Consider the following 21,490-nt stretch of genomic DNA (forward strand, 5'->3'; position numbering starts at 1 on the left):
TCTATCAATGGAGTTTATGCAGAATATTTCAAATCAAGTAATTTTAATTTATTACAAATAATTTGTATTAGTTTCATCATAATATATGCATTAAATCTACAGAGACTACATAACAAATTTTGAGCGGCGATTAATAATTGTAGCCAAATTGAATTTTTAATCAATCGATGTTTCATATTTCAGTGTTAGTGTTGACAATAAGGAAACTATTTTATATGTAAGCTGCTTTCCTATTGGTATTCTTATGATACTAAATTACACACACACACGCGCGCGAACGCATAAAATAGAACAGTCTAATGTTAACTGATGGAGAAAAATTGAAATTTGAAAACATTGTCATACGAATAATGTTCGGAATACAGTATGTCAAAAAATAAAAATAAACTAAAAGCCCAATCCAACCGAAATGGATGAAAATTAATTTTAAGGGAGTTTCTTGTTCGTTATTTAATCTATTCGGGTATACCTTATGTTTGCAATGCCAATGCACTGCACATAACAGCTCAAAATTTATACAAGGCAGTCTATGTGCCAGATCATTTAGTTGTAACACCTTTTTCAAACTCCAACCATATCTAATGTTCTTAATTTTTTTGTGTATTATATTGTAGTGGTGTGAGTTGAGATCTTAAGAGTCTTCCTTCCATACAGATCCGCAGTTATACAGCTAGTAAATAGAATTTATTATAATATTCTAGCCACGTTAAAACGCCATAACGCGAAGAAAAATAATGAACTAATAGACGTAATAGAAATTTAGTGATCTAGAAATTTACAATTGTTTTCTCGGCATTGCGATGTTCGTCTGAAGCTAAACTTTGGAGCAAAGCTTAACCTACGGTTAAGTATGGAGAATCCTCACTCAAAATCACATCATTTATATTCATAGTACGCTTAAATATGTGTAATAATTGGAGAAAGTTTTATGCGGTTTCACCAATGGAGTAATTTATACCCGAATGAAATATAATCTGTATTTTTTTTAGATCTGAATTACAACTAATCAATATCTACACAGTGTTTTCTTCTTGAACAAATTCAAAACTACATGATTATTTTTTTAAGATTACATTTTGTTTAACATTTCTTAAGAAACGGCTGCACAGAATTCTCGAATGATGCGTCATCGCATTCCAGGTACGAAAATTCATAAATGGTTATTACTTTTTACTTAAGCAACCTATCTGGTACGTATTTTAGTACGCTATGTACACTGGCGACTCAAAGAATATTTAAAACAAAAATAATTCTTCATTTTCAATAATAGCTTAAATGAATCTCATTAAATATATAAACTATTGTAGTTATCACACACAATATTTTATATTTTTAAGAACTAAGTCTAGCGATAATAATGTTAATTTAAAAAATCTTTAGAAGATAAATGAGAACTAGCATTTGTCAACATTTATCCACCAATTCAGTTCGACTGATGGTGACATGTCACTACAATTCTAGACCCTTCTACATTTACGATCAATCAGGCACTTTTTATCCATATGTACATAAATTATTCGTTTTTCCGTCAAAATATACATTTAACCAACAGTACATGCGTATAACAATTATTAAGACATTGCGCTTCGTTCCTTGACATTAATATACTAATTTCTGTAATTCCGAGAACAATGGCTTTGAAACAATATGTACTAATATTTTACAATGTCAATTAATCATGTTATACATTATTATCATATTTTATATTATATTAATATTACACGATTATTTCTAGAAAATGATTAGGATCCAAATCAAATTTTCAAATGAATGAAGAGTATATAGACGAACACTTGTTGAATGTAAATTCGATTATTACAAATCGCTAATAATACTTTAGATTCATTTTGCTTTCAATTTTTGCAGCACAGAGTATCAAGAGTAACTAAATCAACTGCTAAAAAAACTTTTTGCAAATGGATATCACTAAAATATTATTTGCTATTACAATCTTTATCCTAATATATTTTATACATGTTTTACAAAGTTTCATTCTTATTGCCATACAAAGCTTCTGATGGAAATATTTCAATCATAGAATATTCTATTATTGAATAAGAAAACATTTTAATAATAGAGATATAGAAATATATAGTGCAGTTGGGATTCAATTTTCACTTACATTTCAGCGATTCTCGACAAGGTTAAACAAAAAAATTAATGATCTTGTGTTTGGACGATCGAAACATAGGTATTCAACACCCAATGCTGCATATAGAGAATATATTAATTATAGCGGTATTGATATACAAGATAAAATTAGGATAATGAAATTAGTTATTGAATCGCAAATTAGCAGCAAGGGTGACTCTACAGTTCCTATTAATTTGTTATCTACTCAATTTGAATCGTTTTAAGAATATGAAGACATATTAATATCATCCATGAACTATCAATAAATTTCAATTCTATAATTCAATGTATCAGATTGTTTTCAAATTTATTTAAAAATAACTGCATGGTAAGTGATCGAAACGGTTTTCAAATTTAAAATACGATAAAATCTATGACAATATTAGACTCAAGATCAGAAATATTCTATAGTGATATCCAATCATTAAGAAATGTTTAAAAAATAATTGTCTGCAAGTGATGAGCAACTTTTAAAGTTCTTTGGAATGACCAGCATTCAATAACACGCTGAAAAAGTATAAAACAAGTAACGTGAGTGTCTAACAAAATAAATTGTAATTTGCACTTCAGTATCAAAAAATTTGACCCAATTAAATGGACCTTTTCTCAACAATTATTCAGAAAACAGACTGTCACCATATGAGGACATAAATTTTCATGATGTTGCTTTTGACATGAAATTGATGATGAATTAAAATTAATTAAAAATAAAAATATCAACAGCCAGTCCAATAAGTTTGACCATTGATAGTGATTTTTCTCCATCCATGCCAGGGTTTATTGAAATCGTGCTCTGTTAAAGTTTCGATTGGTTGCGGTAAAATGTTTGATGATGCTTGTAAACTTATCTTATCTTCATCGATAGGCTTTTCTTCTTTTCCTTCTTCTTCAATATCTTCAAAATGCAGCTGCTCATCCATATAGCCAACGATGTCATTTTCTTCACTAGTATATTTATTGTATTCTTGATTGACATCCTGTTTAAAAGACTCATCGCCGGATTCCTCATCTTTCGTTTGAGAAACGCATCTTATAGGCCTGAAGCCGATGGATCGAAGTCGAGCTATTCGGTCATTGCTCTCAGCTGATACAGCTGCAAAGGCAGAACCATGGTAGTTGCTGAAAACACCTAATACAATGAAAATTAACGATGTATCGATTAAAATGGGCATTGTTAGATGTTACATCAGTCATTGTTGAGTAATTAAAAAAATGTAATTATAAATACCTTTGGTTTTAGAGTAACTTGTAGTAGGGTCAGAGCAAGGGAGTGAATTTACGTTCCGAATCTCCGATTTGAAGTCATCTAAGTCTACTAACTCTACTGTTTCCACTTTTACGTCGGGAGGGGAAGTTAGTGAATCCTCGGTTTGTTGACATTGGTCGACTGTTGGTACAGCAAGCAAGGAACACTGGGTCCAAACAGTTACCATTTGTTGAACTTTTGCAACCGTGCTTTGAACTTTTTTACTTTTTTCAAGAATTTTCGAATTATTTTCTCTACTGGAAATATTTTTATTTCGCAACTGCATCTTTCGAGTATTCAATAATTTTCTCCTCGTTGTTTCTGGCTTCAAAATTCTTTTATTACTTGTGCCAAGTCCGCGACTTCTCGAGCTTCGAGTATCAAATTTAGCATCTATTGTCAAATTAGCAATTTCACGTCTCTGTTTTTTCAAAATACCATTTTTCTTAGAAGGACTTTTAATGGAAAATTTATTTCTTAACTTGTTTGTTTTGGACTGTTTAGACTCATCTTGATTAACTTTTGTCAAAGCATTGTATGCATTTACAATTGCAGCTTCTTGATTTTCTAAACCAATCATATTGCCTATCAATAATTTGGCCATTGGGTGATACTTCTCCTTGACTATTACACTCACGAGTTCATCTGGGGCAAGTGAATCTATACTAGTTGATTCACTTGCTTTTTCAGTCTCATGCAGTAATTCATGTACTGTGGAAAAATTAGCTTTTGAATTTTGTGACACTTTGGAATGACCTTGACTGATGTGATCAGAACTTTTTGTACTTATTGTTTTTTTATGCTTGGCCATTTTTGAGGTTGAACAATAATCAGCAGTACTATTGTATTTCATAATACAGCCTTTTTTACGAGATTTAGAACTGAAGCCATCAATAGTACTAGAACTGCTATATTGATAGCTGTTTCCAGCCATTGGAATAGTTTTTTCCATTCTGATTAATCCAGCATTGCAAGCATCTGCCCAAGTAACTTTTTTGACTTTTCGTTCACTAATTATAGATCTAGTACTTGTTGAAATTTCACTTTCAACTTGATGCTTTGATGAGCTTCCAGTTGACAACTGCTCCAATTCTTTCAAAGATGCTTGTGACTGCTGTACAAATTGATTAGGTTTGAATATTTTACATGTAGATGTTACAGATTTCTTCGCATCTTGAGCTTGATGCGATGAGTCATACAAATTTGTGCGTATAGAAAGATTTGTGCTGCATAACTTTGTGGAGCATGAATTTGCACACAAACTCTGGTTCAATGAGTCTGGATTGATGGTCAATTTTAATGAACTATCTAGAGAATTAGAGGTACATTTGTCAAAAACTTGTCTTGACACTATTGTAATAACACTAGATGGTTTTGACTGTTTTTCTACTTTATTGTAAACAAATTTTACTGCCTTAGATTCTTGATCACCTACATTACTGTGGCTTCTTGTGAGTCTTGATGAAGATTTTCTCAATCTTGCTGTTTTAAAATTAATTTTCTTAGAAGTCCAAGGAGGAGGCTCTTGGTTAAGAACTCTGATAAGCACGAATTTGTGGTGTTTTTTTGTGTCGGCAGATACTCCTATCCAGTGATGTACAACAGTATATAAACCATCATACCTGTAGCCAGTTCTTGGAGCATACTTGCTTGAACAACAATAACTTCTAACCAATCTTATTGGTATTTGATTTTTATAACTGAGTACAAGAGAATCATCAACTGATTTATTGGATGCACAATATTCTCTACTTGTAAAAGTTAAAACATTTCCTAGGTCAATGTCATTGTAAAGGTTTAAGTGGGGCGTACAAATTGACACTGCCCCGTATGGACCATCATGAATGTTTTCATTAACTGGTTCATGTACATAGTCTCTGGAGCAGTCCATTCGAATTGCCCACCATTTTCCAGGTAAACAGCCAGGCAGTGGTCCGTAACAAACTGGTTGCAATATATTCTGAAACCAAATAATCGCATAGTATTAGTCATTTTTAGTATATGAATACCATGTATATTTTTTAATTTTGCATGATTTGATAAAGTGAGAGCAAGTGGTATCCATGTGAGATAATAATTGCTGTCCAAGTGCGTTATTGCATTAGTTGTATTAAAATTGAAACAGTTTTTGGATTTAATTGTGCAAGGCAAAATACGTGAGGTTACGTTTATGGCAAGAATCAAAAGAAAAAATCGTGTCAACTTTGAAAAGCTACGCAGATTTGAAATTTAAGATTAACACTACCTCAATTTTATCGAATAAAGTGAGAGCGCTGATCTTTCTATTCTCCCTGAGTGATTCCGAGGCACAACATTGAGCGTTGATCTCATCAAAGAGTGTGCTAAGCTCGTCCTGTTTTCGTGTGTCTACCTATAGACAGAATGTGAATTGTTGAAGAGAGCGTTATAGTTGCCAGAAAGAGAGATGGAGTAGCCAGAAATATCAGTGGGCGCCACTCGATAAATAAGGAATTTTTTAAAGGACAACTTAACCTCTTTCTTTGCCTGGATTTCTTGTAGAATAGCGCGATTTTCTTCAATACTACTGGCTCGAACTTGGATGTTGTCCGCAGTGAGGTTTATATTCGCCATTTTACTATACTACTGTAGTACTAGAGCCATCGTCACTTTTTCGTTCAACTCCGCAATTTGTATGTTTGTGTGTGTGCATACATACGGCGCTCGTGCATATGTGTGTTAAAACATGCACGCATACGTTGAATCATCGTCATTCGACTTTAACGTGGCTCCGCATGATGGCGCTGTCGTCACTTCGGTATACGGCCAAGTTAGATTATTATAAATAAGTGATATTTTAGCTGGCTTGATAGTCAATTTCTGCATGTTCATATCTCGTATCAAACTCCAACACAAGTTTTATTTGAAGTTGTTACTTTGATTTGAGTACATATTACGTTCTTAAATAAAGAATGTCAATAAAAACACCGTAGAATATTAGGTAGACGTGTGTATTTCATTGCGATAAACCATATTTATTTAAATAATTATTATTGTAGATACAATAGAGAACGCTTTTAGCAGGCCAGTTTTGTCGTTTGACGACGATTGAAAAAGAAAAAACTAACAAAAATCTTACACATGAAAAACAACACACATAGTAGATAAGCTATAAGCGACGCATCAGAAGATTCAACAACTTAGAATATATATTGCAAATTTATTTTATTAGAAGTGAGCTTTCAATTTACTTTACTATCAGAGATACGGGAATCCGATTGAAAAAACAATTTAATCAAAGAAATCAAAAATACAACACAGAAAATGTTTACAGGAACTATTTTTAGAATGACAAATTGGCTAATTTATCTTCAAAATATAGCAATTTCGAAAGACTATATTTTATTTGAAATTGCGCCTAGCTCAGCCTTTATCCTTTTGCATTCCATAAAAGAGAAAGAAAATAGTTATTGCGCTTAAGCGGATAACAGCATTTCTTTTTACTGCGACTCATTGTATCATTTTTTGAAAGATAATGAAATTTAGCGATGCATTGATTTCGTATAATCTTTTGGCTTTGGCGACTTCGTTTTTTGATTTTAAATGGCATCGATATCAACATACTCTCCTTCATCAGAATCTTCCTCAACAACTGGTTTCTTTTGAGCGAGCTGTTGCTGTTGTTGCTGCTTCAGCGGTTGTTTTGCTCTATCGTCATATTCAATCTGACAGAACAAATAGATATATAAATTGAAATTGGTGGCGAATATAAATGGTACAGTAAAAAAAAAGATGATATAACCTCAAGATCGTCATCGTCATCTTCTTCAGATTCAGATTCTTCCTCTTCAGCTTCCTTGAGCCACGTAAGGAATGGTGCAGCCTTATCGTGAATCTCTTGGGATAGATCTTTAGAAACATACTTTTTGCTGACTTTGCTAGCCCATTCAAACAAAGCCTTTTCTTCGAGTATGTCGTTGTCGTAGAAAAGCTGTGGTGGCAAAGTTAAGTGCGATTAGTAGTTGGAAAAAAAAAAACAAAAGAAAATGTAAGCGTACCTTTAAGATGCCAGGCACCTTAGCCATAAGCACATCCTTATGTAAAGCAATGATCTGTTCGATGCCCCTAATCAAATACTTCTGCGCCTTGACATCATCGTGAGTGAAGCGCAGAAGGAGAACTCGGTATTTTTTTACCTGGGCGGCGATGTGCTGGTCGAATAAAAGTTCAGCAAGAACAAGAGGTGCCTTGGACTTGATCTCAAGGCGTTCTGCCTCGGTAAGCAGCTCCTTATGACTGTTCGGATTATTCAATTGATCACCGTCACGACGACACTTGACCAACTTGTAAAAAATGTCCATGCGTTCTTTCTCGCTTTTGTCCAGATCCTCGCTGATGGTCATGCCTTTGGCGCCGTCGGTCAAATCTTGCATGCGCGCGCGCACTGCCTCCTCGGAGACATCCACTGCCCAATTTCCATCATCGTCTTCGTCGTCATTCTGGTTAGCTGCAGAAATAATAATCAAATGAGTAAACACTGGGAAAGGGGTGAGGTGGGGAAGGAGAGGGGCAGTTAATGGTGAGTGGTGGTTGCAAACTTACCCATCTTTTCTGGAGCCTCGACGACGATGTCGGTAGTACTAGTGTTGTTGTCATTTTCTGGCGATCCCGAGCGTTGCTCACCGTTCGCATCGCCATTGGCGCGTTTAGAGCGCTTGGCACGTTTACCTTCGGTAAGGGAACTGCCCTGCGCGGCCGGGTCGAGACTCGGTGGATTTTTAAGTATGTAGGTGTTGAGCTTGTGGTTGCTCTCAAGCATACCGTGGTGACCACAAGCTTTGCAGCTCTACAATCGATGTGTGTATGTGAGAGAGAATCAGGAAAACAATGAATAGGCTGATAATGAAAATAGACTGAGTGGTTTGAGACGTACTTGGGAGATGGTGCCTTTCTTGGCGTTGACGATTAAGTCGGTCTCGGGATTGTCGCAGTTGGGACAGAGAACGTACTTTCGGATGAAGCCGTCAAGGAGGTCTTGTAGCTTGGTGGCGTCGTGGCTGCCGTTGACAATGAAGCGCTCGTTTTTGAAATCGAACTGGGTCTGAGCGCCCAGCTCGCAGCCAAAGAACTTGGTAGGGTAGGTGGCGGGTCGGCCGATGGCTTTGGCGACCTCGACCATGTTGACGATGACGGTCTTGATGCCGTTGCCCTTGCCCTCGACCTTGGCTTGAATGCGGGGCATCTTGTAGCGATAGAAGGCGTCGCTGACGCTGCGGTTGACGTTCACGCTACCCATGACGACGATTGCCTTGGTTCCTCGGTGGATCAGGAAACGGACGATGAGCGACGCTCGCTTCGCCGAATGGTGACTAGCTGGGGATACCTGCTGCAACACATCGAAGCCACGCTCACAACGACATATTCATTGGAAGGTCCAGGCAAGAGAGACGACTCACCGCGTGGAAAGCGTGGGAGAGGAGCGCTCGAGGCTAACGCCAGGAACTAACCCGCGGGAGGTTCGGAGGCCGCTCTCAACGGTAGCCTGGGCGCCGGCGTGGCTGCGGCTGCACTTGCGGGCAGCGTAACGACCGGCTCTCTCAGCAGCGGGTGCGGCGGCTGGACGGGGACGAGAAGAGGCGCAGACCGAGTCACGTCTCCCGGAAAGGCTGCAGCTTGCGATGGCTGTTGGAGGAGTGGAACCTGGAGGTGGGCAGCAGCTGCCGGCTGAGTCGGCGGCCGGCTGCAAGCTCGCTGCGCTGCTGCTTGCTGCGACTGCTGCTCGTCTTCTGCCTGGCTGACCTGCTGGACTGCAGCTGGGCCACTCGGTCGTCAATGATCATACACGCTGCCTGTGCTCTGCTACGGGACGCGAGGAAGTAGCGGCGCGGCAGGCCTGCTGACACACGGGTGCGCGCTCTCGGGGTTGGGCAGTGTCCGCCTAGGCCGGCTAGTCGCTCCTCGCACAAACCCTCGTTCGTCGTGCTCGTCGTCCTCGACCGTCCGGCCGCTGCTGCTGACTCGGCAAGGCTACTGATGCACCGAAACGATGACGACCTGCTACTGCAACCGCCGCCGCCACCACCTCCTGTATTGTGCACCGGTCCTTTCCCTCGGGATGATATCCTGGATATTTCTACGACATTGCATGTTGAAAATGAGGCTTCGGTGCGAGTTGAAAGGGGCAGCGGGAGGGAGGTGGGTGGCCGTGTGTGTGTTGGTGGGAGGGGGGACGCCTGCGGCAGTGCGGCAAGGTCGTGATTGTAACTACCGACTGCGGAAAGCGTAGGGGCAGGCGCACGGGTGGCGGTTACCTGGTGCCGTGCTGTGAAGACGCATAAGTCGTGATTTGCGGAGGTGTCTACTCCTGGGTCGGTGGGTGGGTGGTTTTAGCGGAGGACTGTCGAGTCGACGACGAGGCCCACAGGCAGCGAGGACGATTACGCTCGTGATCTTGTGGCCGGGCGGCGGCGCGGTTGGCGCTCGACAAGCCTCGGGGCTAATCTTGCGAGACCACTCGGCGCGCACTGCGCCGCGCGAGATATACAGTTCGGTACGGACAGCTGGCAGCAGCCACTCTCGAGTCTAGCGCGCAATGCTGCTGCTGCTGCTGCTGCTGCTGCGGCTGGAGACAACCTGCACTTGCTCCGCGCAAGCTCGAATTGCCAGCACCAGCAGCCGCCCTCCCACCCGAGGAGGGAGGAAGGATGGGAGGGAGGGAGGGTGAGAGGAAGAGGGGCAGGAAGAGAGAGGGCCTATTGATCTGTGCGAGTTGCTGCTGCTGCCTCCCTATCTATCCACCTATTTATTCTTTCCCCTTTACTCTTCTTGTTCAATTCCGGAACCTCGGTTTCTTATTGCACTTGCAACCCTGATCTACACTTGCAAGGAAACCAGCTAATTTGTTTTTCATTTGGTGTATTTTAAACAGACGTTTCTTTTCAATTGTTCAACCCCAACTTCCTTCCGTTACCATTTATAATTATTTCACCTTTTAGCTTTTCAATGGATCCTTACTAAGCTCTCAATATGTTGGCTGTTACAAAACTACATTTGTATTGTTCATACGATTAATCTTTGCTTGTAAATGGATCAATTTAATGATGCAAGTAGTATAAGTAATCGGCAAGCTGGCTTGTAGCACTGCCCTCTAAAATTAACTCGCCAACAAGAAAGCAACGTTAGACAGTTGAGAGCATGCAGCATATTTGCAGGTCAACGACACCAGCTTAATTTGATCAAGTGGCATTTTTGTCATCAAAGCGATTTTTAAATCAAGTTAAAATTATTATACGACAAAATAAATAGTTCTTGTAAATGGTTGCAAGAAAACTATTGATGCAGTCAACTTGCTAAACAGCAGAAAGAGTCAAGTGATATCTATGGGATTTGGAAATGTGTGTTGGTATGGGCATGGGCTAGATGGAAAATAGGTACCTTGTTGTCGCAGAAAAGTCATATAAAATGGTAGCGCCCTGCTGGACGGCCGCTTGCTGGCGTGAAAACCCGACGTGGCCCTCGAGGATGCTCTCCTCAAACAAATGGACCGCCTTCCGCGATCCAATCGCAGCTGTTTCTGTAAAAGCTCTTTTACGCTGCTCACAAGAAGCGATCACCAAAGTCGAAGTGCTGCTTTTGTTTCTGCTGTTAGTGATGCTGCGTATGCTTGCTTGACTGCAGAGCTCAAAGCAGAGAATCTTCACCAAGAACAAAAACGATTATTTGGATCTGACTAAATGATGTTTATTATGAGTATTGTTTGACCGAAATTCGTTTATGTGCGACACGCGTGCATGAATCGACACTCGACACTTTCTGTGCGCGTGTTCGGTATTCGGTAAAATTTAAAAATCTCTTGAATTGGGCATTTGAGCAGCTATATCTATGTGCGAATATTTGACGCGAATAGAAAAAAACTATCGCGACAGCCTTCGTTCTCTCGTCTTCTCTTCCGTCTTCGGGCAGTGCTGTAATGGCGCTGCATTCATTCGCTTGAATAATCATTGTCATTATAGAGCGGAGACAAACACAGACAAAATGTGCACAGTAGCAAATATCACCTCTATAGACTATGAAATAATGTATGAATGCGCTTTAAGCCATTAAATTGAGCGATTAACACTCATATATGCGTAAGAAAATGATTTCCAGATGTATTTAGTGTCACGCTTCCGCAGCTGCCCACTTATATGCCTCGTGGCTTATATCTTTGCGTCAATATAGGTTAGATATTATATCTCAACATTACCTGTGCTGTTTGTTATGATGCCTGCAGGTAAACGAAAGACAGACGAAAGCCAATAACAATTCCCGAGAAAACTCGTAGCTCGAGTTTCTCCGCTCGGTGGGTATACGTGTATATGCGTGTATGTGAATGTGTATGTCACTACTGGCCTTCCCGTCTCTTAGTCGCTACTGCTACTTTTTCTACCTCGTTCCGAGAGTTACGAATACGAATGAGACTTTGCGACTCGTATGTGCTGCGCACTCTCAATTCTCAACGCCGTATAGCAGGTATATAATTTGACGTTATACGATAGACTATATAGACAGATAGTTCAACCTAGTTAATATTTTGATATTTACCGTGCCTTCATTAACAAAACATCTAATATCCAGTCTGTTTATTGGGAAAATTCATAAAATGTCAAGCTTAGAGATGTTCAGAGCTATAGTTCGGAGCCTTTTGTCCGCTCCAAGATCGTCGGTTTTTCAATTTCAATATGGTCACGTGATACAAGTGATGTCACAAGTGGGTCGTTATTGTCTTATTCAGATGAACGATATATTAAACGATATTGTACAAAAACTGTGAGACATGGCGACTGAGTTCAGATCAGACCAAGAAGACGGCAGAGCAGCTAGTATAAGCTTGGGGGCTTGATCGAGAGAATTATCCGCAAACCTAATTACCGAGATGTGGTAACTTGCCACCGGAATGTCCGGTGCATATGGCGAGTGCGAGTGATCATGTAATACTAACTATATTAATATAATGGTTTATTTTGGTAAGTCGTGTCCCCGTCACTTACCAGAAGAAAACCATTTTATATCATCGATGCTCAATCCTCGAAAATAATTTGGATTTTGAACTTTGCGGGTCGAGATCATTGAGCAGTGAAATCAGTAAACAAATTTAACAAATGTTCTGTTGCGTTAGGGTCTTTTCACAGAAGGAATATTCCTGTGATGTTCTTGTTCCGTGTGATTTTTTACCTCCCGGAACATTTGTACAGTTCATTATTTTCGTCTTGTACATACTCTCTAGTTTGGGGCTGAACCCCATCCAAATTTTCTATGCGTACGCCATCTTTTCAATTCTATGGTCATGGGATAGTTCAGTAATCAATGTAAGTAGTGTATCTATATGTATAATCTATGGAATAATTACTTCCGCGTTACACGCATTGGTTACTGAACTCTCCCGTGATTACAGATTGGTATGGGATAGCTATGGAAAGTCCCTCAAAAGGTAAGAAGACCGGCGTATTTTGCGCCTTCTGCATTTCTTAAACCACTCAATACGTATAGGGAAGTAGATGGTGAACTATACTAATGTTCCGGAAAATACAAAATCACGGAACGAGAACATCAAAGGAATATTCTCTCAGTGTGGAAAGACCCTAAAGGTTCACAGAATGTTTCTGACACATTCAACGAGACATCAAGTCTGACACTATCAGACATAATAAGACCAGTGTGCACACCACAACCGTATTTATGCGCCGATCTATAAGAACTTTGAGGAGGCGTGCATTTTGAAATAAAGAAAATAAAAAATGATAAAACTCAATCAGATATATCGTTTAGCTTGACTTCACAATATCCGGTCATGACTGTTTTGTAAAGAGAACTCATATTGTAATTACTATTAATAACTCATGTATAGCAATCATTTTTTATTTTCTTTATTTCAAAATGCGCGCTCTCTCAAAGTCTCTATAGATCGACGCACAAATGGCTGCGTAGTGTACACTGGTCCTGTTATAGGAAATGTCCACACGGAATTCGGGATCCCTCTTGCTTCCAAGCCCCGGGGCGATCCCCGTCCGAGTTTTTGCATGCGCACTCCATCTCTATAATTTCGAGTTCATATATTAAGACACGTATCTCGCATTTATTATGAAACTTATCACTGAGCTCGAAGTTATAGAGATGGCGTGTGCATATAAAATCTCGGACGGGGACGGCTCCGGAGTCAGGAAGGAAGAGGGACCCCGTGTGGACACTTCCTTAGGCCCCGGTTCCATAGGTTACATACGTACGGATGCGGACGGATATGGACGCGAATCGCAACTCTAGTAACATCACTAAAAATATCTAGTTCGATTATTTAGTACCAACACTATCGGTAGTGAGCAAAAGTGACTGTTTAAAACTGTAGCGCCGAACGTACCACATGTAATGTAACGCCTATGTAACCTTTACATTATTGCAGTCTATAAGATGGCAAATGATAGAGAATTGATAGACTTTCAACTACAATTAGTGGAATTAGGCCTTAATTTTATGGAAGTACTTGAATATATGAAAAGAAGAAGAAAATATATATAAATGATATGTATTAATCATCCCAAAAACTTTTTTTACATTAGCATACTCATCAATAAGCAATATTCATGAAAATTTGAAAAGTAAATTGTAGACCTGACATTTGAACATTAAATGTGGTACGTTCGGCGCTACAGTTTTAAACAACAGTCACTTTTACTCACTACCGGTAGTGTTGGTACTAAATAATCGAACTAGATATTTTTAGTGATGTTACTACAGTTGCGATTCACGTCCGTATCCGTCCGCATCCATACGTATGTACCTATGGGACCGGGGCTTTATGGCTGATAGCAACGAATATGGACACGTCTAAATGAAATGTATATTATTTTTTATAAATAAATTTAAATAATATACATACACTAATCAGCAGCCGCAACCACTCCGTAAGCTGACGCATGCGCAAGACGAACGTTTGAATTGCTTACGATACAAATTACATTACTCAAATTTCTTTATGAAACATAATGTACTTTTCAAATATATTATAACGGGGAAAATTTCTTGTTATAGCAGGTTCGACTCTATTAAAAATTATTTTTTTTATTTTGACTATTTTTCGGGGCTGATCTGGGGGTGGTGAATATATAATCCCGCATAGCGGCCCGAATACTCTGAGTGTATAAGGGGTGTTACCGGCCATTGAGCCTCACTGACGAGTCCAGCTGGTAAAACCGGGACGAAACGCTTCTACCTTACCAACCTCACTCTTCTTCCCATCTCACAAGTGTGAGCCTGGCTTAAGCTCGCACTTGTACAACTTTTTCAATCTCTCGTTCCGTTGCACATTGCAACCCTGAAAAATCGAATTGCTATCAAATTTTAACGCGTAAGAATCATCAATTTACATTACAAATTTTTTATCTTTGCCCCGTATCAAACTTTTCATCAAAAATGTGATTTCGTTTTATAATTATACGTACTTACGTACTTTTCGCTCCGTTACGTAAAATATCGATAAATTCCAATAATTATGGGAGGGCTGCATCTATAATATTTTTTTTTCATACAAACTAAAATGTGGTTTATTAAAGAATACAGAATATAAGAAAAATATTTTATGATCATATATTCTTTTTTATATTCAAAATATAGTTTTTTTCTAGAAAGTGGTCAATTACTGATCAAAAACTGGGCCGTTTACCCCTAGTCGATCCAAAAGTAATCGTCTTTTTTACCCAAAATTTTTTCTCACATTACAATTTTTTAACTACTTTTATATTCATATATAAAATAAGTTTAAATATTAAAAAATTTTTTTTACTGCTCGCTTTAGATATTTAGTTTTATTAATATATTTATTTCTTGATATTAGGTCAAATTTAATATAATTAAAAAATTTTTTAATCTTCCATTCTCTTTCCTTTTTATAAAAAAAAGGGAACCTGACAAAGTGCAACAAATTTATTCATGATCTGTTTGGCTATAAGAATAAGATAGTCATGTGAATATATATATATTTGTGTACGCTCATGAAAGATTTATTCTTGATTTTCATAGATGATTAAACGTTGGAAAAGTGTATCAGTACAGTTGGCATAAATTAATTAATATAAATTAATCAATTAATATGAATGAATCATAAGAACCTCCAAATAAAAACTGACCTATACTCCAATAGAGAAATGAATTGAATCTTACTCTATTTGAAAGTTTCACTTTGAATAAACAAAGTAGATAATTACAGTACGATATAAAAAATTAAAATTTTATTGATAACATTTAAAAATCATGAGTATATAACTGCATATTTAATTACCAATAATATCGACGGCTATATCTCATATCAAATCGCGGGAATATTAATGCATACTAAATTATCGAATTTTTAATTTCGCTAAAAAAAGTTTTAATCTATATTCCAATATTACTTCAAATGAATGCGAAAAAAGACAAAAAAAATGAACGCGCGAAACGCGTCTTAGACATCAATAATAGTATTTATATGAAGGTAAATATTTATATAAATAAACGTACGAAATCTACTTTTCGTTATTGGTGAATCTAATTTTAAAATCTTTTTAAAGTACGCATTTATATTCATGTTATGGAATAAATCAAGTTATTAATATAATATGTATAACAATGTGCAAAAACATTTAATAACTTAGTATACACACATATATATGCATATATAACTATACATGCTGAGAACAGCACCATTATTCGTAGTGAAACAGTATATGGATTATAGGCTTAAAACTAAAGAGTTAAATTTTAGTTAGTGAGCTTTGAAGATTGCAGACGGGCGCAAATTAATACCCAGAAAACGATTATTTTTCGACATTTTGGTATAAGTAACTTGGTAATTTCAACATGCTACAAATTAATTTATTAATAATTGGTTTCCAACATTTAATAGACAGGTTGCATTTCTACAACAGAACAGTGACACAAGTGCTGGATAAGTGAGAGGTAAAATAGATGTTCTAACCTTAACATTTTCTTGATGGGTTATTGAATAGCTGATTGTCTTTGATTATTACCTTGTATGTTCTTTGACATTGTTAACTTTTTACATTCAACAATTAAAATGACTTAAACATTTTTTTGTGATTACCAATTGATACATAGATATTTTGGGCTCTTATAATAATTATAATGTCAATGTAATAATTATATAAATTTATATATAGATTAATAATTTTAAAATATGTTTACAGCTGTAGCAAATACATCAATAATATTCTGTTAATCGAGGTTATAAAGTTAAACATATCTGGATACTATGACTTCAACTTATACTTGTATAACTTGCCGTGTCGCTTTCCGTGATTTGGAAGTACAAAGGCAACATTACAAATCAGATTGGCACAGATATAACTTGAAGAGAAAAGTAGCTGAGTTACCACCCATTACGGTTGAGGAATTTCAAAGACGAGTTATTGCACAGCGAAGTAAAGTTGATGAAGAAAGTCAGAGTCAAAGTTTGATTTGTAAAGCTTGTAAAAAGAATTTCAATACTAAAAATCAGTATGATAATCATTTATTGTCTAAAAAGCACAAAGAGAAGACTTTAAAATCAGATAGTTCTATTTCTTTGGAAAACGATGAAGTAATGAGAGAAAGCAATGAAGAATCAACCAGTAGTGGACCTATTAAAAAATTAAAAAATAGTATAGAAATCAATGAAACTAAAAATGATATGGAAGTTGATTCAGATGTTGAATCTGTAGATTCAGATGAATGGTTAGAAGATACAGACAATCCAGTTGTCAGAAATGATTGTCTATTTTGTCATCATCATAGCAAGAGCTGGGTGAAGAATTTGAAACATATGACAACTGTTCATTCATTTTTCATACCTGATCCAGAATTTTGCATAGATATAAAGGGTTTACTTATTTACTTAGGAGAAAAAGTTTTTGCTGGATATATGTGTGTATGGTGCAATGACAAAGGTAAGATACATTTTGATTAGCACACTTTTATTTTCTTGATAACTATTTATCGCAATGTGTATAACAGGCAAGGCCTTCAGAAGTGCTGAAGCAGCAAGGACTCACATGCTTGATAAGGGGCATTGTAAAATGTTACATGAAGGAGAAGCACTTGCAGAGTATGCAAGTTTTTATGACTATTCTTCTAGCTATCCTGATAGCGAATCAGCTGATCCCAATGCAGAAGTGGAAATCCCAGAGCTAGATGACAGTGATTATCAACTTGTGCTTCCATCAGGTTCAATTATCGGCCATAGATCTCTTATGCGATATTATAAGCAAAGCTTAAATCCTCAACGTGCTTTAGCTGTTCCCAAGAATGAAAAATTAAAAAAAGTTTTATCTATGTATCGAGCACTTGGTTGGAAAGAGACTCAAGTAGAAGCTGCTAAACAAAAGGCATTGGATATTAAATATATGCAGAGGCTGCAACAAAAGTATTCATCTAAATTAGGTTGCAAAGCAAACAAATTGCAAAGCCATTTTAGACAGCAAGTTAACTTTTAAAATCAATCATACTTTTATGTGTTTTTTATATGTAAAAAAAATGAGCAGTAAATAAGCTTTGAAAAGCTCCATAAATGTATTTATGTACAATTATAATTTACCTTTTATAATAGTTTATTATAAACAGAAGAAATTTGCATTACTGAATAGCTATAACAAAAAGCATATTTTTAATCACATGTACATATAAATTTAAGAATTTTGAGAAAAAAGTTTTCAATAATATAACAATATGCAAACTTCGTAGCGTCAAGGTTAGAGAGACAGAAGTCTGTACAGATTTATATGAAATACATTTTTATGCTAAAAGCTAATACTCTGTATTATTTCATTGGTAAATAACAATGTTACTTATTGAATGTTATGAATAAGCAAAATTGTAAGCTTTTGGATTGGTAGCCTCACAATAGAAAATAAAGAGGTTTAATAATGTAGAATGAGTCGATTGGTAACTGATTACATATTTTATTTATCAACAGTTTCGTCGACTTAATAATAATATGTATTAGTAGACATTATTTTTAAAATAATATATAAGATATATAACACTTTCTTCGAAATTTATAGGTACATTGGTAAATACGTTGGAGTATTTGCACAATTTTGGTCAATTTAATCGTCTGACATTCAATTTGGCGCTTCTCCAGTGTATTACTGTTTCTGAGAGATTATATTAAAATTTTATTTTGTTCACCATTCAGTTTCATATAACTATCTTCTATTATAATAAATATTTTATTCCATGTCTGATTCGTTGACCAAGAGGTATAATTTGGTTGTATACATCTGTATATTAATGACGCGGAGCGCGTTTCCCTATTCGCTTGCAATTTGATCGGTTTGTTAATCGTTAAAAACAAAGAAGTCAATTTTGAAAAAGCTCCGTGAAAAAGCTCGTTGAACCGTTTCTATTTGTAAGATGATGTTTTCAATGGCTTTTTGAGTGATCATATATTCATAGAAAAAGAATTAAGCATTATACCTAAACGCGGCATGCATATTTTCCGTACACAGTTTGACGTAAGATACGATCATGATGCTACTGATTTTCATCATGAAAGGAGTTGCTTGGAACTTGCTAGAAGCAAAATACTACCGATGATCTGTTGCCTTTAGCACTTTCTAGCCGAGGTCTCAGATAAAGCCATTAAGCACGATGATCGTATTCTTCATCGAAAAATATGTGAAAAACATGCATGACGCGTTTCCTCTGTTTTCCAGTTGTCTGCTGAGCCATCTTAATTCTTGCGATAATCAACTGATTCAAGAATTGGAATTGCGAGGTCATAAGCAAGTCGGGAATTAAATAAGGGCTATCTCGAACGTCACCTTAATGAATGTACATTGTACATGTACACACATACATGTGTGTATATATATGTGTATATTTATGTGTGCGATTTACTTGATTTATATTCAACAACTATATGTAGATCAATACGACTGCACTAATCACCTTATATGTTATTGCAACTTGAATGAACAAATGTCTTGAAAAATTGAGGTAGTTGTCGTGAAATGCCAATAACATTTAACAATTAATCCTTGTGTTTTGTGGCCAAGAAAGAGTAACGAATAGCAACGGAAAATCATGAAATATTGCGCCAGCTCAGCATAAAAGTTCCGGGAAATCGATCGAACGATTTATCGATTTGACGAGAGCAAGATTTGTTCGTTCGCTGGTAAGCTATGCAAGTGATTTTTCTCGCAAAAGTCATATATGTCAATAATGTAATCGAATGAAGAAAGGTTACCAAGTCGATTGCTCGTTATCCTCATTAACGGTCAAATCTGGCCCTCATCGAATGGCACGAATCGCTGACTCGACCTTTACACAACATTTCGTAAAAGTAGCATAGAGCAACGGTAGTTATGAAATCTAAAATAAGATATTTGGACAAGGTGGTGCCGAGGTAAATCAGTAATTTTATTGCGCAGCTTTATTTTGTGCGTACGAACTTGGAGCATATCGATAAAACGAAGAGCAACGAGCAAAACTAGAAGGATTGTCCGAGCTCGTGGCGTATAGTACGCGACAAGCGCCTTGATCAATCACTCGAATGTGTGCGAGCATGCTTGCGCACCGACTTCTGAACGCTAGCTATTCGACTGTTTTAATGCGCGCGCTCTCTAGCTCTGCTCACAGTCGCTCTCACTTGTACGTTATTTCATAGAATAGAACATTCAACAACTTGTATCACAATCATAAAAAACGACATTGCAGCCATGACTTGGTTTCACTTGGTCTCGACATTGTACTGTTCGTTCGCGTTTTTGGCTCCGCAGCTGGTCTCCGTGGGATACATTAGCAGCGCGGCGGGGACGAAAAATGGGCAAAGCCCCGTGTCAAGGGAAAACCTGCAGGCTGCTCGTTTGGGCGAGCAGCGGCATGCGGTGGATGGGCAATAACGGGTCGATGCACACATCGATATCGACCAGACTAGCATCGAAGCGCGCCAATGGACGTAGCGCCAAGGTGCGCCTGGTGAGCGCGACGTCCAACGCCCGACGGAACGTCCCCTGCTCGTTGCGGACAGTGCAGACGTAGAGCGCTGTGAGCGCCGTCCGCGCTGGACCAGCAAGCGGGCGCCGCGGCTAGTCGAGCAGTTTGACCATGAGCTTGAGGGCCTGGTGCGGCGGGCCCGGGCGCAGGCGCGCCTCCACCTCGGAGTAGGCGATCTCGGTGCGCACCTCGAAGCCGCGCTTCAGGAAGACCCGCTGCGAGAAGACGCCCGTGGCGTCGGCCTTCACCACCTGCGGATCGCTCGAGAGGGGCGGTGAGCGAGGCTCGGCCAGCCGGTGCGGGGGCGGCGGGGACGGGCGTACCTTGAAGCCGCGGCTGCTGGCGGTGCCGAGGCTGCCGTCGAGCAGCAGCTGGGCCAGGCCTCGGCCGCGGTGCGCCTCGTCCACGCTGAGGATGCGCACCTCGAACAGCTCCTCCACGCCGTTCTCCTCGAACAGGTCCACGCGGTCGTTCAGCCGGTAGAGCAGCTCGAAGATGCGCTTGAAGTTGTCGTCGCGCAGCTCGCCCAGGCGGCGCTCGCACTCCTCGCGCTCGCCGCGGCGGATGAGGCCGTTGAGCGCCGCGCCGGCGATCTGCAAGCAAGCGGCGGCCGGTCAGCGGTGATCAGCGCGGCGCGGCGCGGCGGGCCGCGCGACCGCCCGACCTTGTGCTGGGCGTCGACGACCATGCAGGACAGCGACTGGCCGAGGGTCTGCAGGCAGTGGCGCTCGAGCTCGGGGTGTGGCTCGCCGCGCCGGCACAGCCCCACGGCGCGGTTCAGCGGCTCGTCCGCGAAGAAGCTCTGGCGCAGATGCTCGATCAGCTCCTGGTGGCGCTCGGGGGGCACGGGCACGCAGCGCAGCGCCGCGCCGCCGCTCGCCGTCGCCGCGGACATGCTCTGGCTGTGCTGCTCCCTCGGCGGCTGCGGCCCGCGCACTGGCGCCCTGCCCGCCCTTCGCCGCCGCATTCAACAGGCGCCCGGCCGAGCCGTCGCGACGGGCCGACGGGCGCCGCGCGCGCGCGCCCCCCGTATTGATCGACCCAGTTCCGACGCCCGCTCACCGCTGGCCGCCCCGGCGAGCCGCGCGCGTCCGAGCGCGCCGCCGCGTCGGTAAGCGGGCGCGCGCGCTCGACTCGAGGTAGCAGCACCCG

At 39.3% G+C, this 21,490-nt stretch overlaps 5 protein-coding genes across 12 annotated transcripts; 1 reads left to right on the top strand and 4 right to left on the bottom strand.

Moving 5' to 3' along the window:
- Positions 1 to 61: 61 nt before the first annotated feature.
- Positions 62 to 6,037, bottom strand: LOC131671381 (uncharacterized). The gene is made up of 4 exons (XM_058947754.1): positions 5,873 to 6,037; positions 5,625 to 5,750; positions 3,362 to 5,339; positions 62 to 3,262 (listed from the first exon to the last, which is right to left on the bottom strand). The coding sequence occupies exons 1-4, from the start codon at positions 5,969 to 5,971 to the stop codon at positions 2,850 to 2,852; spliced, it is 2,616 nt and encodes an 871-aa protein (XP_058803737.1). The 5' UTR covers positions 5,972 to 6,037; the 3' UTR covers positions 62 to 2,849.
- Positions 6,038 to 6,328: 291 nt separating this feature from the next.
- LOC131671438 (eukaryotic translation initiation factor 5) lies at positions 6,329 to 8,935 on the bottom strand. 2 transcript variants are annotated; one of them, XM_058947836.1, is made up of 6 exons: positions 8,794 to 8,935; positions 8,271 to 8,723; positions 7,940 to 8,183; positions 7,396 to 7,844; positions 7,140 to 7,328; positions 6,329 to 7,062 (listed from the first exon to the last, which is right to left on the bottom strand). In XM_058947836.1, the coding sequence occupies exons 2-6, from the start codon at positions 8,631 to 8,633 to the stop codon at positions 6,937 to 6,939; spliced, it is 1,371 nt and encodes a 456-aa protein (XP_058803819.1). In that variant the 5' UTR covers positions 8,634 to 8,723; positions 8,794 to 8,935; the 3' UTR covers positions 6,329 to 6,936. The 2 variants fall into 2 exon arrangements, with proteins under 2 accessions (XP_058803819.1, XP_058803818.1); XM_058947835.1 differs by having other exon boundaries at positions 8,271 to 8,720; positions 8,794 to 8,933.
- Positions 8,936 to 8,982: 47 nt separating this feature from the next.
- On the bottom strand, positions 8,983 to 10,946 carry LOC131671441 (uncharacterized). 2 transcript variants are annotated; one of them, XM_058947845.1, is made up of 2 exons: positions 10,772 to 10,946; positions 8,983 to 9,470 (listed from the first exon to the last, which is right to left on the bottom strand). In XM_058947845.1, the coding sequence occupies exons 1-2, from the start codon at positions 10,791 to 10,793 to the stop codon at positions 8,986 to 8,988; spliced, it is 507 nt and encodes a 168-aa protein (XP_058803828.1). In that variant the 5' UTR covers positions 10,794 to 10,946; the 3' UTR covers positions 8,983 to 8,985. The 2 variants fall into 2 exon arrangements, with proteins under 2 accessions (XP_058803828.1, XP_058803827.1); XM_058947844.1 differs by lacking the exon at positions 10,772 to 10,946 and adding an exon at positions 9,649 to 10,719.
- A 639-nt stretch (positions 10,947 to 11,585) lies between these two features.
- LOC131671439 (cytoplasmic 60S subunit biogenesis factor ZNF622) lies at positions 11,586 to 18,273 on the top strand. 6 transcript variants are annotated; one of them, XM_058947840.1, is made up of 4 exons: positions 11,586 to 11,848; positions 16,251 to 16,303; positions 16,552 to 17,289; positions 17,357 to 18,272. In XM_058947840.1, the coding sequence occupies exons 3-4, from the start codon at positions 16,617 to 16,619 to the stop codon at positions 17,833 to 17,835; spliced, it is 1,152 nt and encodes a 383-aa protein (XP_058803823.1). In that variant the 5' UTR covers positions 11,586 to 11,848; positions 16,251 to 16,303; positions 16,552 to 16,616; the 3' UTR covers positions 17,836 to 18,272. The 6 variants fall into 6 exon arrangements, with proteins under 6 accessions (XP_058803823.1, XP_058803822.1, XP_058803824.1 ...); XM_058947839.1 differs by lacking the exon at positions 11,586 to 11,848 and adding an exon at positions 11,925 to 12,806; XM_058947837.1 differs by lacking the exon at positions 11,586 to 11,848 and adding an exon at positions 15,939 to 16,179.
- A 92-nt stretch (positions 18,274 to 18,365) lies between these two features.
- Positions 18,366 to 21,283, bottom strand: LOC131671440 (uncharacterized). Its single transcript, XM_058947843.1, has 3 exons — positions 21,003 to 21,283; positions 20,662 to 20,931; positions 18,366 to 20,589 (listed from the first exon to the last, which is right to left on the bottom strand). Exons 1-3 carry the CDS (start codon positions 21,231 to 21,233, stop codon positions 20,431 to 20,433), a joined length of 660 nt encoding a protein of 219 aa, XP_058803826.1. The 5' UTR covers positions 21,234 to 21,283; the 3' UTR covers positions 18,366 to 20,430.
- Between the last annotated feature and the right edge of the window lie 207 nt (positions 21,284 to 21,490).

Source organism: Phymastichus coffea, unplaced genomic scaffold, assembly GCF_024137745.1.
Source record: "Phymastichus coffea isolate CEN01 unplaced genomic scaffold, Cenicafe_Pcof_1.1 PCOF00125, whole genome shotgun sequence".
Taxonomy (NCBI): domain Eukaryota; kingdom Metazoa; phylum Arthropoda; class Insecta; order Hymenoptera; family Eulophidae; genus Phymastichus; species Phymastichus coffea.

Excerpts from the sequence above, each read along its gene's own strand:
- LOC131671439 (XM_058947840.1), top strand. The coding sequence starts at position 16,617 with ATGACTTCAACTTATACTTGTATAACTTGCCGTGTCGCTTTCCGTGAT. Across the intron at positions 17,290-17,356 it reads TGTATGGTGCAATGACAAAG|GCAAGGCCTTCAGAAGTGCT; the intron begins GTAAGATACATT and ends TGTGTATAACAG.
- LOC131671381 (XM_058947754.1), bottom strand. The coding sequence starts at position 5,971 with ATGGCGAATATAAACCTCACTGCGGACAACATCCAAGTTCGAGCCAGT. Across the intron at positions 5,751-5,872 it reads AAATCCAGGCAAAGAAAGAG|GTAGACACACGAAAACAGGA; the intron begins GTTAAGTTGTCC and ends TTCTGTCTATAG. Across the intron at positions 3,263-3,361 it reads AAGTTACTCTAAAACCAAAG|GTGTTTTCAGCAACTACCAT; the intron begins GTATTTATAATT and ends TCATTGTATTAG.
- LOC131671438 (XM_058947836.1), bottom strand. The coding sequence starts at position 8,633 with ATGGGTAGCGTGAACGTCAACCGCAGCGTCAGCGACGCCTTCTATCGC. Across the intron at positions 8,184-8,270 it reads AGAAAGGCACCATCTCCCAA|AGCTGCAAAGCTTGTGGTCA; the intron begins GTACGTCTCAAA and ends CATCGATTGTAG. Across the intron at positions 7,329-7,395 it reads AGGTGCCTGGCATCTTAAAG|CTTTTCTACGACAACGACAT; the intron begins GTACGCTTACAT and ends TTGCCACCACAG.
- LOC131671440 (XM_058947843.1), bottom strand. The coding sequence starts at position 21,233 with ATGTCCGCGGCGACGGCGAGCGGCGGCGCGGCGCTGCGCTGCGTGCCC. Across the intron at positions 20,932-21,002 it reads TCGTCGACGCCCAGCACAAG|ATCGCCGGCGCGGCGCTCAA; the intron begins GTCGGGCGGTCG and ends GCTTGCTTGCAG. Across the intron at positions 20,590-20,661 it reads CCAGCAGCCGCGGCTTCAAG|GTGGTGAAGGCCGACGCCAC; the intron begins GTACGCCCGTCC and ends AGCGATCCGCAG.
- LOC131671441 (XM_058947844.1), bottom strand. The coding sequence starts at position 9,673 with ATGCGTCTTCACAGCACGGCACCAG. Across the intron at positions 9,471-9,648 it reads TCTTCACAGCACGGCACCAG|AAATATCCAGGATATCATCC; the intron begins GTAACCGCCACC and ends GCAATGTCGTAG.